This window comes from Leptodactylus fuscus, chromosome 4, assembly GCF_031893055.1.
Source record: "Leptodactylus fuscus isolate aLepFus1 chromosome 4, aLepFus1.hap2, whole genome shotgun sequence".
Taxonomy (NCBI): domain Eukaryota; kingdom Metazoa; phylum Chordata; class Amphibia; order Anura; family Leptodactylidae; genus Leptodactylus; species Leptodactylus fuscus.
The window spans coordinates 72,244,269-72,257,527 of record NC_134268.1 but is presented as its reverse complement, the minus strand read 5'-3'; the positions used below and the strand labels follow the sequence as shown (position 1 = coordinate 72,257,527).

At 39.6% G+C, this 13,259-nt stretch overlaps 1 protein-coding gene across 6 annotated transcripts in view; it reads left to right on the top strand.

The window, feature by feature from the left end:
- The window catches only part of EPB41L3 (erythrocyte membrane protein band 4.1 like 3), a 145,749-nt gene that overhangs the window by 129,620 nt on the left and 2,870 nt on the right, over positions 1-13,259 (top strand). For all 6 annotated transcript variants that reach the window (XM_075270642.1, XM_075270641.1, XM_075270640.1 and 3 more), the window contains 4 exons: positions 1,552-1,680; positions 5,612-5,710; positions 10,119-10,199; positions 10,620-10,736. In XM_075270642.1, coding sequence (XP_075126743.1) covers positions 1,552-1,680; positions 5,612-5,710; positions 10,119-10,199; positions 10,620-10,730 — 420 coding nt within the window. In that variant the 3' untranslated portion in view covers positions 10,731-10,736. The remainder of the gene's footprint in view (positions 1-1,551; positions 1,681-5,611; positions 5,711-10,118; positions 10,200-10,619; positions 10,737-13,259) is intronic.

The following is a 13,259-nucleotide window of genomic DNA, read 5'->3' as shown; positions in this document are numbered from 1 at the left end:
ACATGATTTTATTGCACCATTTTCTTTACTAAATAAATGTATACAAAAACCTGATGAAAATGATAAAGGGTCTTAAGAAGTTAGAAATACAGTACATGCTCACTAAGTTTTCAACAGATTTAGCATAAATCAGTAGTTTAAGAAAATGTAACAAACTTTGTACAGAGAAAATAGGAAATTTGTATTACACTTCAAGTGCTGTTTTCCCATTAATACTGTTCAGTACTTCTCTTTACTGTCCTATATGGTGCTGCAGCTTCTGAGAGCGTCAGAATCTTCTGTTTTCTGCTAGCAGCATCTCTAAGTGACTACCTAGCTATGTCTACCTTTGCAATATTGATGACCTTCTAGGATAGTTCATCAGTATTAGATCTTTGAAGGTCCAATAGTCAGGACCTCTGCAGATCAGCAGTTACTTAAAGTTTACATGCTGGGAGCAGCACTGCTTACTCACTGTGCAATCTGAAGCACAGTGCCATAGACTTCATTGGCCTTTGACATGTAAACTTTACCCGGAGCCGCTTTGTCCTGGAACAGCTGATCTGTGGGGATCCTGAGTACCAGACCCTCGCAAATCTGATATTAATGAACTATCGTAAGGATAGGCTGTTGCAGAAGTGAGCCTTGAAACATGACTTAAGTACAAAGCTAAACTCTTTCAGAGCTGTAGCTCCTTGTCAGTACAGGGTACAAATCTGGTAGGCAATACTTTGTTTTAGAGAGGATTGCCCTAAGGATTATGTTGGCATAATGCAAATGTAAGTTGAGGTCTGTTTACACTTCACAGTCTTATTACTCACTAATGAACAATTCATTGCAAGCATAATATGTACATTTACATCATTATAATTATTGCATTTACGAAGACTGAATGCAAATGCAGCAATTCAGCTATCTTGTATGTCTAATTGACCAATTTCCATTAACAGCTATGTTACGTTGATTGTCTTGTGTATTACTAGGTGTGATTACTTGGATCCATTTCAGTCTTAAGGAGATATTCTGGGATCTTTATATTGATGACTCATCCTTAGGAGAGGCCATGAATATCAGTTGTGTGTGCATTTGACACCCATTACTCCCACTGTTGAGGTAGTGACCTCCTCCGTATTCTGGCGGAGGTCACTACCTCAACACCACTAGTTAGTTGATTTGAAGGGGTTGCAATTGGATGAGCTCTGCAGCCTCTGCTATTATACCTTAAAGTTACTTGATTCTAATAAAGCTCCGTAGTGAATGGGAATCACCAACAATATCAGGCACATCACCATACATAACCTAGCAGTGGTGCCTGATATAACCACTCCATTCCATTCACAGCTAAGAGGTCACAGCACTTGTCTGAGTGTAGTGGCGCCTTCATTCAGCTGATCGCAGTGGTGCTGGCTTTAAGACTTCATCCTGTCTCATATTGATGACCTATTCTAAGGATGTAGAAGTTGTTAGGTGTAAACAGGCCTTTAATAAAATTGCAATAGTGTTTTTTTTTTTTTTTTTTTCATTTTCAAGGAAACCTTATTTAAATCATGTCCTTTCTTTGTTTGCTCTTAGTCTCCCCTTGTGAAAACAGAGATCATCACTTTTGGCACTATTGCAGGAGAAGAAAAGCCTGAAATTTCTACTAAGGATGTACCTGTAATACATACAGAAACAAAAACCATTACATATGAAGCCTCAGAGGTAAAAAAAAAAAAAAAAAACACAATGAAGACTCATGCGGGCCCTTAATTTCAACAGTCTTCTTTGTTCCAGTTACTACACTGTACGATCAATACTGTTTTGTCCATATATGAATTATTTATAGAGTATAAATGTTGTTAGTCAGAAACATAAGGCATTACTTCGGTCCGAAAGGAGACATGCAAACGAGCGAGTCTCTTACACCAGCCATAGACGTAAGATTAATATGTATGGGGTTGTCCCGAATGTTTTCCTGATGGCAGATGTTTGGAAAAGGCACATCAGGTGGTTGGAGATCTACTTGCCCTTTTTTATGTACTCAGGGGCATTAAGCCCTTGCCAGAGGAACATCCAAACTTCGCCAAGCCTAAAGTGCATATGTGTGGGGGAATGCGATAATGGTAGTGTTTGGCCCACGTCTGTCTAAGGTGTATGGCTAGCCTTAGGATCCTGTTAGTCAACATTCAGCTTTATAAAAGAGTCTGGGTGTGACCATGGGAAGAACAGAGTGGTAAAGCCAAGCCCTTCAGTTCTTTGAATATTAGGAGTGTGTCATTATTTTTTGCATGTCATGTTTATAGACAAAAGTAGGCTCGCTGAAAATACTGGCTGATGACCCACATAGGTGGACATAGTCTTGACCTAGTGGACAGACTGTTGGATATATTACCATGGAATGGAAAGCTGTTCACACAACTAATATATAGAAATAGCATTAGGGGGTGTTCACACTACTGTTGGTGTCCGCTTAGCATTGCCCGTACAAGATTTTAGCCACAGACACTAGCTGGTCTGTTTGCAATTTCCATTCATTTCAGTGGGATTTATCTTGTGTCCTTTAGTGTCCATTTACAATCATGTCCGTTTTTTCAAGTGGACAAAAAAAAACCCACATGCAGGACTTTTCTGTCCTTTTGAAAAAAATGGACAGTAAGTGTCGTTTTTGTTTTGTTTTTTATTTTTAGATTGAGGGCTATGGGCAACGGACATATAACAGACAGTAACTAATAGCCATCACTTACTGTCCGTTATGGTAGGCGTCCGTTAAACGGACATCAACGGTAGTGTGAACCCTGCCTTAGTGTTGTGGAGGATAGTAGCAGAACAGACTTAACCATCTTCATATATTTGCTTTTAGTTCAAAAACCTAGTTCTGAGGTTTCAGAAAACATCCGTCAGTGGGCATATTTGTTAAATTTATGGGTTCAGCAAATACAATACAACACGTAAAAGACGTCTGTTCAGTGACCTCGGGTTACCAAGGTGAACTAGTAGTGCCTCCTTGAGCTGTTATTACTAGCATTTGGGAAGAGGAACTTACCATAGTATTATTGTGGAAGTTTTGTTCTACTGACTCTTAAAGGGATTGTCTAAGCAAAAATGGACAACCCTTTTAACTTTTAAATTAGTCAGGGGCATTGAAAAAAGTAAACGCATACTCACCTGTTCCTGGTGCTCTGGTGTCCTCCTTTGCATCCCGGGTCTTTTGCTCCGACGTCTTCTCCCGGGTCTCTTTTGGAGTTCTGTTGAAGCTGCTGATTGGCCTCAGCGGTCACATGACCAATAAGGGCAGTCAGCAGCCTCAGGAAGAGGACCAGTGATGTCACAGGTGGTGGCATCGCAGGCCCTTCGCTGATTGGCCTCAGTGGCTTCAATGGAACTCCATAAGAGACACAGGAGAAGCTACCAGAGCAGAATGGGATGTTTGGGAGGACACCGGAGCATTGGGGACAGGTGAGCATGCATTTATTTTAGTTTTTTCAATGCCCCCCGTCTGATTTAAAAGTTGAAAAGGTTGTCCATTTTTGCCTGGACAACTCCTATAAGCCTCATTTGTAGGATGTAGTTCACCCATGTACAGCTATTTGCTTCAGTGACTCTGGGTCTGTTTTCCTGAAGGTAACAGCTGTCACACAAGAAGGAGTTGTGTCTTTGCTTTACCATTCTAAGATCCTTGCAAAAATAAATAAAGAAAGCTTTGAGGTCTAATATACAAGATGGGAAAAGAAATGTCATAAACAGTTACTAGATCTTATCTTGTGTCCAGAAGCCTTTTGCATTATTCAGAGCACAGTTTCATGCTTTGTGTGTGGCACATCCATTACCCCAATGTTTTCATGCCATGGAATGTTTCTCTAGTATAGAGGACAATACTAAGTAGTTGTCTATTTTGCACAAGATGATTTATATACTATGATTTCCCGTAAAACCATCAGACTGCAAACCAGATGCTGTACAGCTGTGCTGTTCGCTGATGTCAGCACATGCGCGGCACGTGGACCTTGGTCTTCCAAATATCCCAGCCAGAGCCACAATAGCTCTTGTATTTCAATTGATGTGGAATATTTTTATTGAAACGTTACAGTTTAACCTTTTTTTCCTAGAAGACATTGTATATTACAAGTTTTCAAGTGGACAAACACACAGTGATTGTAATAACCACAATAAGATCTGTGACCACCATTAGTCACATTTAGTCATCTCACAGATGTGTCCTGTGTGCCAATGCAGCATATATCTGTCATGTACTCCAATTGCTTACTAAATGCCAGGGGTCAGATGCCTGAAACCATGCTTAGTTCTATTCTGCAAGCCCATCCATGGGCAGTACTATAATATAGTAAGTGTTTTAGGGGGAAAAAACATGATTTCTTATTATATAAAAAATGAAGGCTGGAATGTTGTATGCAGCCCATATTGTTTATAGAGTCTTTATCAATGTGCAGTATTGTATGTGGGCATATTTCTTAGCAGGTGGCCAGCTCTGCCTACCTCTAGGCTACCAAGTAACATATTGGGAAAGCGTATAAGGATATGAAATGAGTTGTCCAAATGCTAGCCATTACCTTGTGTACATTTTCATTGCCATTTATTACAACAGGGTTCACATTCGGAAACTGCATTTTTATCATTGACTCTTTACATGATGGTCATTAACTTAAATCAGACTTCAATTCATGTGAGGAGAAAAGATTAGCTTCTCTTAAAATTGTGCTTCAAATTCTGCTTTTGTTCTATGAAAAGTGGCTACTGTTACATATGGAAGTGGCCTGGTACCATGTAGTGCAGATAGTAGGGACATGGTAGAGAACAACTACTCAATAAACTGTTCCCCAGTAGAAATAATGCTATATTTATCTCCTAGATGGTCATACATGATCCTAAAGTGAATGTTTGTCCCCTTGACATCCATTTTCCTCTTTTATTGTAAATGGATTCAAACCGCTGGGTAATTTCTTAGTATAGTTTTATATTGTAGCTGTTGAAGCTTTGTGTTTCTGTTACACAGCTCTGCACCACTATATAGAGATGGAATTTAAAGAAAACCCCCTAGCTGCCTGCACTCACCACTAGAGGGAGCTCATCACATGCTGTTTGCATCAAACTCAATAAGTCAGTGCTCAGTAAGCTCCGAAGCTCACTGTAGGGGTGGCAAGTAGGCAACCAGGGTGTTACTTTTGACTGGCAATTTCACTTGAATATGACAGACACCCAAGAGACCCCATTATTGTCATTGGGGTCCCTCAGGCTCCGTTCAGGTCCATCATAGAACTGATCCTTTTTTACATTCTTCTGGTATTTTGACAGACCAGTAGAACAGACAAAATAGGGCTGATGGGAACGTAGCAGCCATCTCTTAGCAATGTTCTAAGTAGTATTCACAAATACATGTGCACTTTGGAGGACATATTTAAGATCAGGCTTGAATTCCTTTGTATCGTATTTTCTACCTGTGACTATGTACCTCTCTTTCACTTGAAGGTACAGATATGCATTTGTGAATATTCATATATATATATATATTTTTTTTTCATGGTGGATTGATATGTCATTTAGGGCTAGGGTCCATAATATACCCCAAAGTGCAGAGGTCCAATAAAATATTCTGTGTTGCTATTAAACCCAAGTCCTTGCATCACTTTGTTTTTAGATGGTATCCCGTCCTGATACAGATCCTGGTGTATTAATGAGCGCTCAGACAATTACTTCAGAAACCCTTGGCACTACAACTACTACACACATTACCAAAGTAAGTTCCTACTGTGTATTTATGTCTGTTTACACCTGGTAAGGAATAAGGCAACGGGAAAACCTTCCTTTACACACATTCTAACCATAGAGAATACATGGAAATCCTGCTCATCACAAACCTTTATAGAGCAAAGCAGAATCCACTTACTATTAATAAAACAACCCATCCTAAAACATTAGCACTTTTACCTTAGGTTGATGTAGCGTCTTGTCCGTATTACCTAACTGGTATGTATATTTTATTATTGTATCTGATCTCACTCTCAAAAATGATTAGAAAAAGCCATATATAGTATCAGTGACAGTTTCCATCATTTGCTCACAAGTATTTTATTGCTCAGGCCCTATATATTTGTCTAGGACTAACTTTCACTTTCTTGACTATAATAGAGCCAAACTGTATAAAATTGAATATTTCACTGATTAAGTTAATCACCTAACTATGTGTACGTCATCCCACCATGATTCAGTACGAGTACCCATGCCAGATTGCTTATTACACGCTTCTATAGGGCGCCATTCATGCTCTTCATATTGCAAACATGTATCAGTTATTCCTCGGTGTGTATAATAATAGGTGAGTAAACTGTGATCAATATGTTGTTATACTTATTTTCAATACTTTTTATGTATTTTGTGATATCGCAACTCAAGGGGTATATTTTCCACATTTCTTTCTGAGCTGAATTTATGTGAAAGAAGAAAAGTAAAAATGTACGTTCTGTTTTTGGGACATTATTTAGAGCCTGGTCTCGTGCAGTAGTTATTTTGCATCCTAACTGCGTCACTTGAGCTCGTGTACTGTGGGCATAAACATTGGGACATTTTATGTATATGCTATATAGTGCCATTTGTCAAATCACAGAATACTGCAAACTCATAGTTATTAGTTCCCTCTATTCATGAAGGGAGCGACCGCTTCACCTTCCCCAGGTAACATGACTGAATCTGTCCAGAATTGGTTTCATCCTATTTCTTTAAGCCAAAACCAGCAATGCATGGGAAAAAGAGATGCGTGAATATAATTGCTCTGTGTTCAAAGGATATGGACACCTTTTTTGTGGAAAATGGCAAAACACAGTGAAAAAATGCATGTACAGATTTGTTTTTCTCTGCAGAGATTTTTAGCAGCATTTCTGTACCATGTGGACATGACCTTAAGCAAATGTCATTGTTAATATTATTTCCTACCATTTTTCTGCTTTTCTAACGCACAACGTTGGCTGTCTTGCTACTAACATAAAATAGACAGCATGCTGACCATGTCGGTGTTGGATTTCTCTACGTGCCCTTCCTTAAGTCCTAGAGATAGAAGCATAGAGAGAGGCATGAGACTGTACATGGAAGATGAGCGCGTGGAAAGAGGGAAAAACATTCTGAACTTCAGAATCATACAGGCTGTATTGTATAATAGCGTGCATGTGCAAGAAAATGCACACAATGCAGTCTGCAAGGGTAGGTGGAAGAAATCTCACATACTGTATCATTGAATAGAAAAGAGGGAACCAACTACAGACTCTACTGAGGGAAGGAGGAAGAGGAGAGCACCCACTACAGACTCTGCTGAGGGAAGGAGGAGGAGGAGAGCACCCACTACACACTCTCCTGAGGGAAGGCGGAGGAATAAAGAAGAGAGCACCCACTACACACACTGCTGAGGGAAGGAGGAGGAATAAAGAAGAGAGCACCCACTACACACACTGCTGAGTGAAGGAGGAAGAAAAGAGCACCCACTACACACACTGCTGAGGGAAGGAGGAGGAATAAAGAAGAGAGCACCCATTACTAACTCTGTTGAGAGTAGGAAGGAGAAGGAATAGAGAAGAGCACCCACTACAGACTCTGCTGAGGGAAGGAGGAGGAATAAAGAAGAGAGCACCCATTACTAACTGTTGAGAGTAGGAAGGAGAAGGAATAGAGAAGAGCACCCACTACACATTCTGCTGAGAGAGGAATGGAGAAGAGAGCACCCATTATTAACTCTGTTGAGGGAGGAATGGAGAAGAGAGTACCCACTACAGACTCTGCTGAAGGAGGAATGGGGAACAGATCACCCACTACAGCAGGGATAGGGAACCTTCGGCTCTCCAGCTGCTGTGAAACTACAACTCCCATCCTGTTCTTATTATTTGTTTGCTGGGTTTGACTTTAAAAAGTTTATCCAATATTCTGATCCAATCTGACTGGTGTAATTGAGGCCTTATTTAGATTCTTATCTTTCTAAGCATGACATCAATATGAATGATAATCCATGTAATCATCCCTGGGAAGTAATATAGCAGGATTTATATGCATTTATATAAACAATGTCTAGATCATGACAAATTGTCCGGGTGTCATGTTGTGAAAAAAGCAGAGGACTGAAAATTCCGGTTTGTGGGACCGCAGGTAACTATGAGTTTGCATTATGAAGATTGCTCCTAAATTTGTGTGATAAAAGATTTACTTTTCAATTTTTCTTTAATTTATTTTGTTACTGGGATTACAAGGTATAGACCATACACCTATTCTTTCCTTTATGGTATTTCACTCACATTCTAAACACTTCCCAACAGTCCTGAATTAGAATTCTCATCGTGGTACCTTCTAACACGTTGTTTGAGGCTACGTCAAATTAGCTCAAGGCAATTTTGTGATAATTTGATACAGGCACACTGATTGATACTTGTATTTGATTTAGAATTTCTTTTTTCTTTTTTTTTCCCCATGTGTGATGGAAACAGGGCTGTTTTAGGAAAAAATAAGATCTCATCAGATCCAGCATTTTACAGGTTTAGAGGAAAAGTTAACGTTCGCGTATGTGAATAGTACAAAATAGCAAAGGGAGATATATTAGGACTGGCATTGACTGCCCAGTGGAGGATGTCCTTAATTTTTGATGAGGTGCCTGCTTCGCCATAATTTAAGCACACCCTCTAGCAGTCCGTGTACCTACACTGAAATCTACACCACATTGTACCCAGTGTAGATTACAGCATAAAAATGGCATAACGTTTCTTAGATCTAACGGGGGCCAGTGGAACTGCGCACAGCATACTTTTCTGTGAAATTGCATACAACACATTGAGAATTTTTTTTCACTACAAATTGTAATCTGATCGTATATGTATTGTGAGTAGCATCGAGATTTCCAGGGAGAGACCACAGACCCTTCTGCCAAACGGACTGCAGTAATTGAGTCGCATTATTATGACCACCAGCTAATATCTATAGCAACCACCGTGTGCAATGTGGACAGGAGCTAGATGAGCTGGGAGTGACTTAGTAAGGCACTGAATTGGGTTTGTGTGGGGACTTAGGAAGCCAGGGAAGTACATGGAAGTTTTTCTCTTCCAACCACCGGTAGATATTTCTAGCCATGTGACGTTGCCATGTCTGGCTGGAAGACAGACTGCATGTATTGGTGTATGTGATCTGCAAGCCAGCGCACGGCATTTCACTTCCTTTATGAGCTGCCAATGTCGGAAGTAGAGAGAGTTCATATTAACGTGACTTCACTGTGCATAAACATGGTAGAGGTGTAGTCCATTACTGTATCACAATAACTGCACCGGCATTAACATGTGCATGATCATTTAGTGGAAGACCACCTGCCAAATGCTTTTAATACCACTTATCTGCAGAGAATAAAGTCACACAGTGAAAATCTACATGGATCTCTTTTTTCCCAGTAAAAGCAGCCACTGGGCAAGGATGTGGCAGCTCCAGTGGTTAACCTTGCCCCATTTTATTTTCTGTTTTGGCCAATCACTTTTTGATCCCTTTATTTGAAATGCTCTGTAACCATTTCAGAGTAAGGGTTGGTTCACACCTGCGTATGTATTCCGTCCAGTTAGAGTCCACATGGAGACCCCCTGAACGGAATACAAACGCATTTGCAAGCGCTGTGCTGTAAATAGACTAGAATAGGGTCCATGTGCTTTAACTGCACAGCGCTTGCAGTTGCGTTGGTATTCCGTTTGGGGGGGTCCTCAAGTGGACTCTAACCAAACGGAATACATATGCAGGTAAGTAGTATAGCTAGTCATGTTATTGACAATAGATATAGCAGTAGACAACGGAGACATTTGTATTTAGAGAGTCTACATGTAGTATATTGTGTTGGGACTTGGAGGTTTGTTCGCTGTAGCCGGGTGTTTCCTCAAGTGGGAAGCTAATTTAAAACTAGCCCAGGTAAACTGCACAGGCACTTGGGAGATTACATAGAGAATCATTTCAATTACCTTGCTTAGGCGTATTGCACATACCATGTTCCTTATCTGTACCTGCACAGAGTGTGTCTGAGTGTGAAACATCAGGCCCAGCTACCATGAATTAATGGCCAGCCCTGATAAGAGACTAAGAAATTCTTGCATGAACAGATTTTTGATACCTGAATTTTTTTGGTTATTTTCATCTCTGCATAGACTGTGAAAGGAGGCATTTCGGAGACCAGAATTGAAAAGCGGATAGTGATTACCGGAGATGCTGACATTGACCATGATCAGGTAAAGTAGCCTGCGAAGAAGCATTCTATATATACTTACTAGGGTGCTGCAGTAACTTGATGTGAGTGATTCATCAGCAGAATACGGTAACCAGAGGTCATACTTAACCCTTTCACCTTTAACTATTACCACTAATAACCTGCAGTGTCAGGACATGCTTATTTACGGCTTCTGTTTCCATTGCAATCTCCTTCAAGATGAGCGTTTTAATTGACATTGTGTATGAAAGATCTCTTATGAAGAATGGGCTAAGTGTAAACTCTTGTGTGCCTTCTACATGGAATTTAGAAGTAATTCACATTTAATTGTGTCTCCTCATTTGTAAGTGGTGATTTTTTTCATGACTATCCACCTTCCCACTGATCATGCATGTTCCACTCCCTTTTTGTTTCCGTCCCCTTTTGGTTCTTCTTGTGTTAGGCGCTGGCTCAGGCAATTAAAGAGGCCAAAGAGCAGCACCCTGACATGTCAGTGACCAAAGTAGTGGTACATAAAGAGACAGAGATCACACCTGAAGATGGGGAGGACTGACCAAAGGTAAGATGCATCCATTGCTTTCCTGGACCAAGCAGGCTGGCATGTGCAAAAGGCATCTTCCCCTTTGCTTACAAGTTGCAGGTTTCTTTTTTATGCATGAACAAAACACATTTATACATAATATTATTTTACAATTTTTTTGCATGCTGGTCATTGAATGCTGTCTATGGCTGGAGGGTATACACTCAGTGCTTTCTGGGTGTGATAACTTTAAAGAGGCAGTTCTCAAAGACATTGATACAGTGATGTTTTACAGAATCTCTGCTCTGAATCTTAGGGCAGACTTGCCACCCATCTTCACACATTCTGTACCAGTCCCACAGTTTCAGTTGCAGGCAAAGGAAAGTTTAAATTAAAAAATGCCTCTTTAAAGGATGTTGCTTCATACAATGTTTCCTGTGGTTTCACATATCCATAAGCATAGCATCCTGTCACATTGTCTGTGTTTATCTATAAGGGAAAGTATCACTAACAAGGTAACAACACATTACAGCATATTCTAACAAGTTAACTTCAAAGGTGTGCATACTGGTATTGGTGTCACGTACCTGAGTGCAATAAGAGCAGAAACCAGAATGGATCCCAACAGAGCAACCAATACATCCAGTTTATTAATTGAAAACATCTACAGCTTAACACAGAGCATTCATTAGGTGCTGATGGGGCCATATCACACTTAGTCCCTATTTACAGGAATAGTGACCGAGAACTCCAGTTCTAGTGAATTAAAGCTTTAGATTCCATGATTAATACTGAATGTGGCATCTAAGGCTCGGTTCACATCTGTGGTTGGGTTTCCGTTCGGGGAGTCTGCTTGAGGACCCCCCCAAATAGAAATGTATACGCATTAAAAAACAGTTACCTGGGAAACCCGTGGACCCATAGACTATAATGGGTTCCTTGTGTTTTCCGCTCGGTTTCTGCACGAAACATGCAGAGAGAAAAGACCTGCAAGCAATACTTTCTCTCCGCATGTTTTGTGCGGAAACCACACAGACTCCATTACAGTCTATGGGGTTCGCATGTTTCTTTTAGGTAACCACTTTTTAATGGGTATAGGCTTCCATTCGGGGGGTCCACAAGCGGGCTCCCTGAATGGAAACCCGAATACAGATGTGAACTGGGCCTTAGTGGTTTAAGAAGGGGCTCCTTCTCTTATTCCTCCCCACTCCCAATTGCCATTTATAGATTATCTCCAGCCAGAGCCAGAAGTAATGCAGCATATTGTACAGATAATTAAGTGATCACATGTTTGCATGCTGTGAAGAGGCGAAAAAAAACAATGCCAGAATACTTTTTTCAACAACTGGCCTCCTTACAAAAAAGGAATAAAAATTATCATAATTACTACCAATTAAAAATTAAGTCTGACACAAAAATGGAGCCCTCATACAGCTTTGTCAACCAGAAAATAAAAAAGTATGGATGTCTAGAATATGATGCCCCTTGGAGTGCTAATTTTTGGAAAGAATGGGTTTTATTTTTTTTTTAAAGTAGCAAAAATTATCTGAATTTATGGAATTGTAATAAAGCACAGAAAAATATATATTTTGTTATAAAATTACAATTATCATGTTGCCATAAAATTAAACCCAATAAAGTACACTAAAATATTGTAGAATACCATCTAAAAATTCTACTTTTACACAAAAAACAAACCCTCATATGGCTTTGTCAACCTACAAAATAGAAAAAAGTTATGGCTTTTTTTTAAATGGAAAAATGAAAAACGCATTGTGCTGAATTCCAAAATAAGCTGTGCCCTGGAGTTGTGTAATAATGATCTCAACATAAAGTAGACATATGGTACGTGTTAATAATTAACTAATTTGGCCGGTATGACTAGCTGTCTTAAAAGAAGATTAATTGAAATTCTTAAAAATTCCTAATTTTGGAAAATTTTCGTTACATTTTGTATTTTTGGTTAAACATGAAACATAATGGCCAGAATTTACCACCAATATAAAATATAATGGGGCAAATTTATTAAAACAGTCTCTAAAGCAGAGCTGTTACCGTTGCCCATAGCAACCAATCGCAATGTAGCTTTCATTTTTCAGGCGCAGAATACAAAATGAAAGTTGTGCTGTGATTGGTTGCTATAGACAACTAAGACGGATATGATTTTAGACGGTTTTAATAAATCTGTCCTTTTGTGTCCCAAGAAAACGGTCTCAGAATCTCTTACTTTTCACCTAAAGTGACATATTCGTTTTAAAAAGTAGGAAATAAGGGGGTGAGGTAGATCTGTCATTAAACAAGAACAACACACTATGGGGGCAGGTCCGCTCTCATCTGTTATTTGGATAATAATATGGTGTGAGCATGAAGATTACACATCCATTCAGTCTATGCGGGACTTTGGAGCTCTATATCAGGAAACAGAACCTTGACCATTATAAAGTAATGTAAATTTGCCTAATCGGAATTTATTATTAAAGGGCTCTGCAATTTATCGCATTATGTTTTTGGTCTATTTTTCTACCTATATGTGTTTTTAACCCTAGAATAGTAAATGCAATA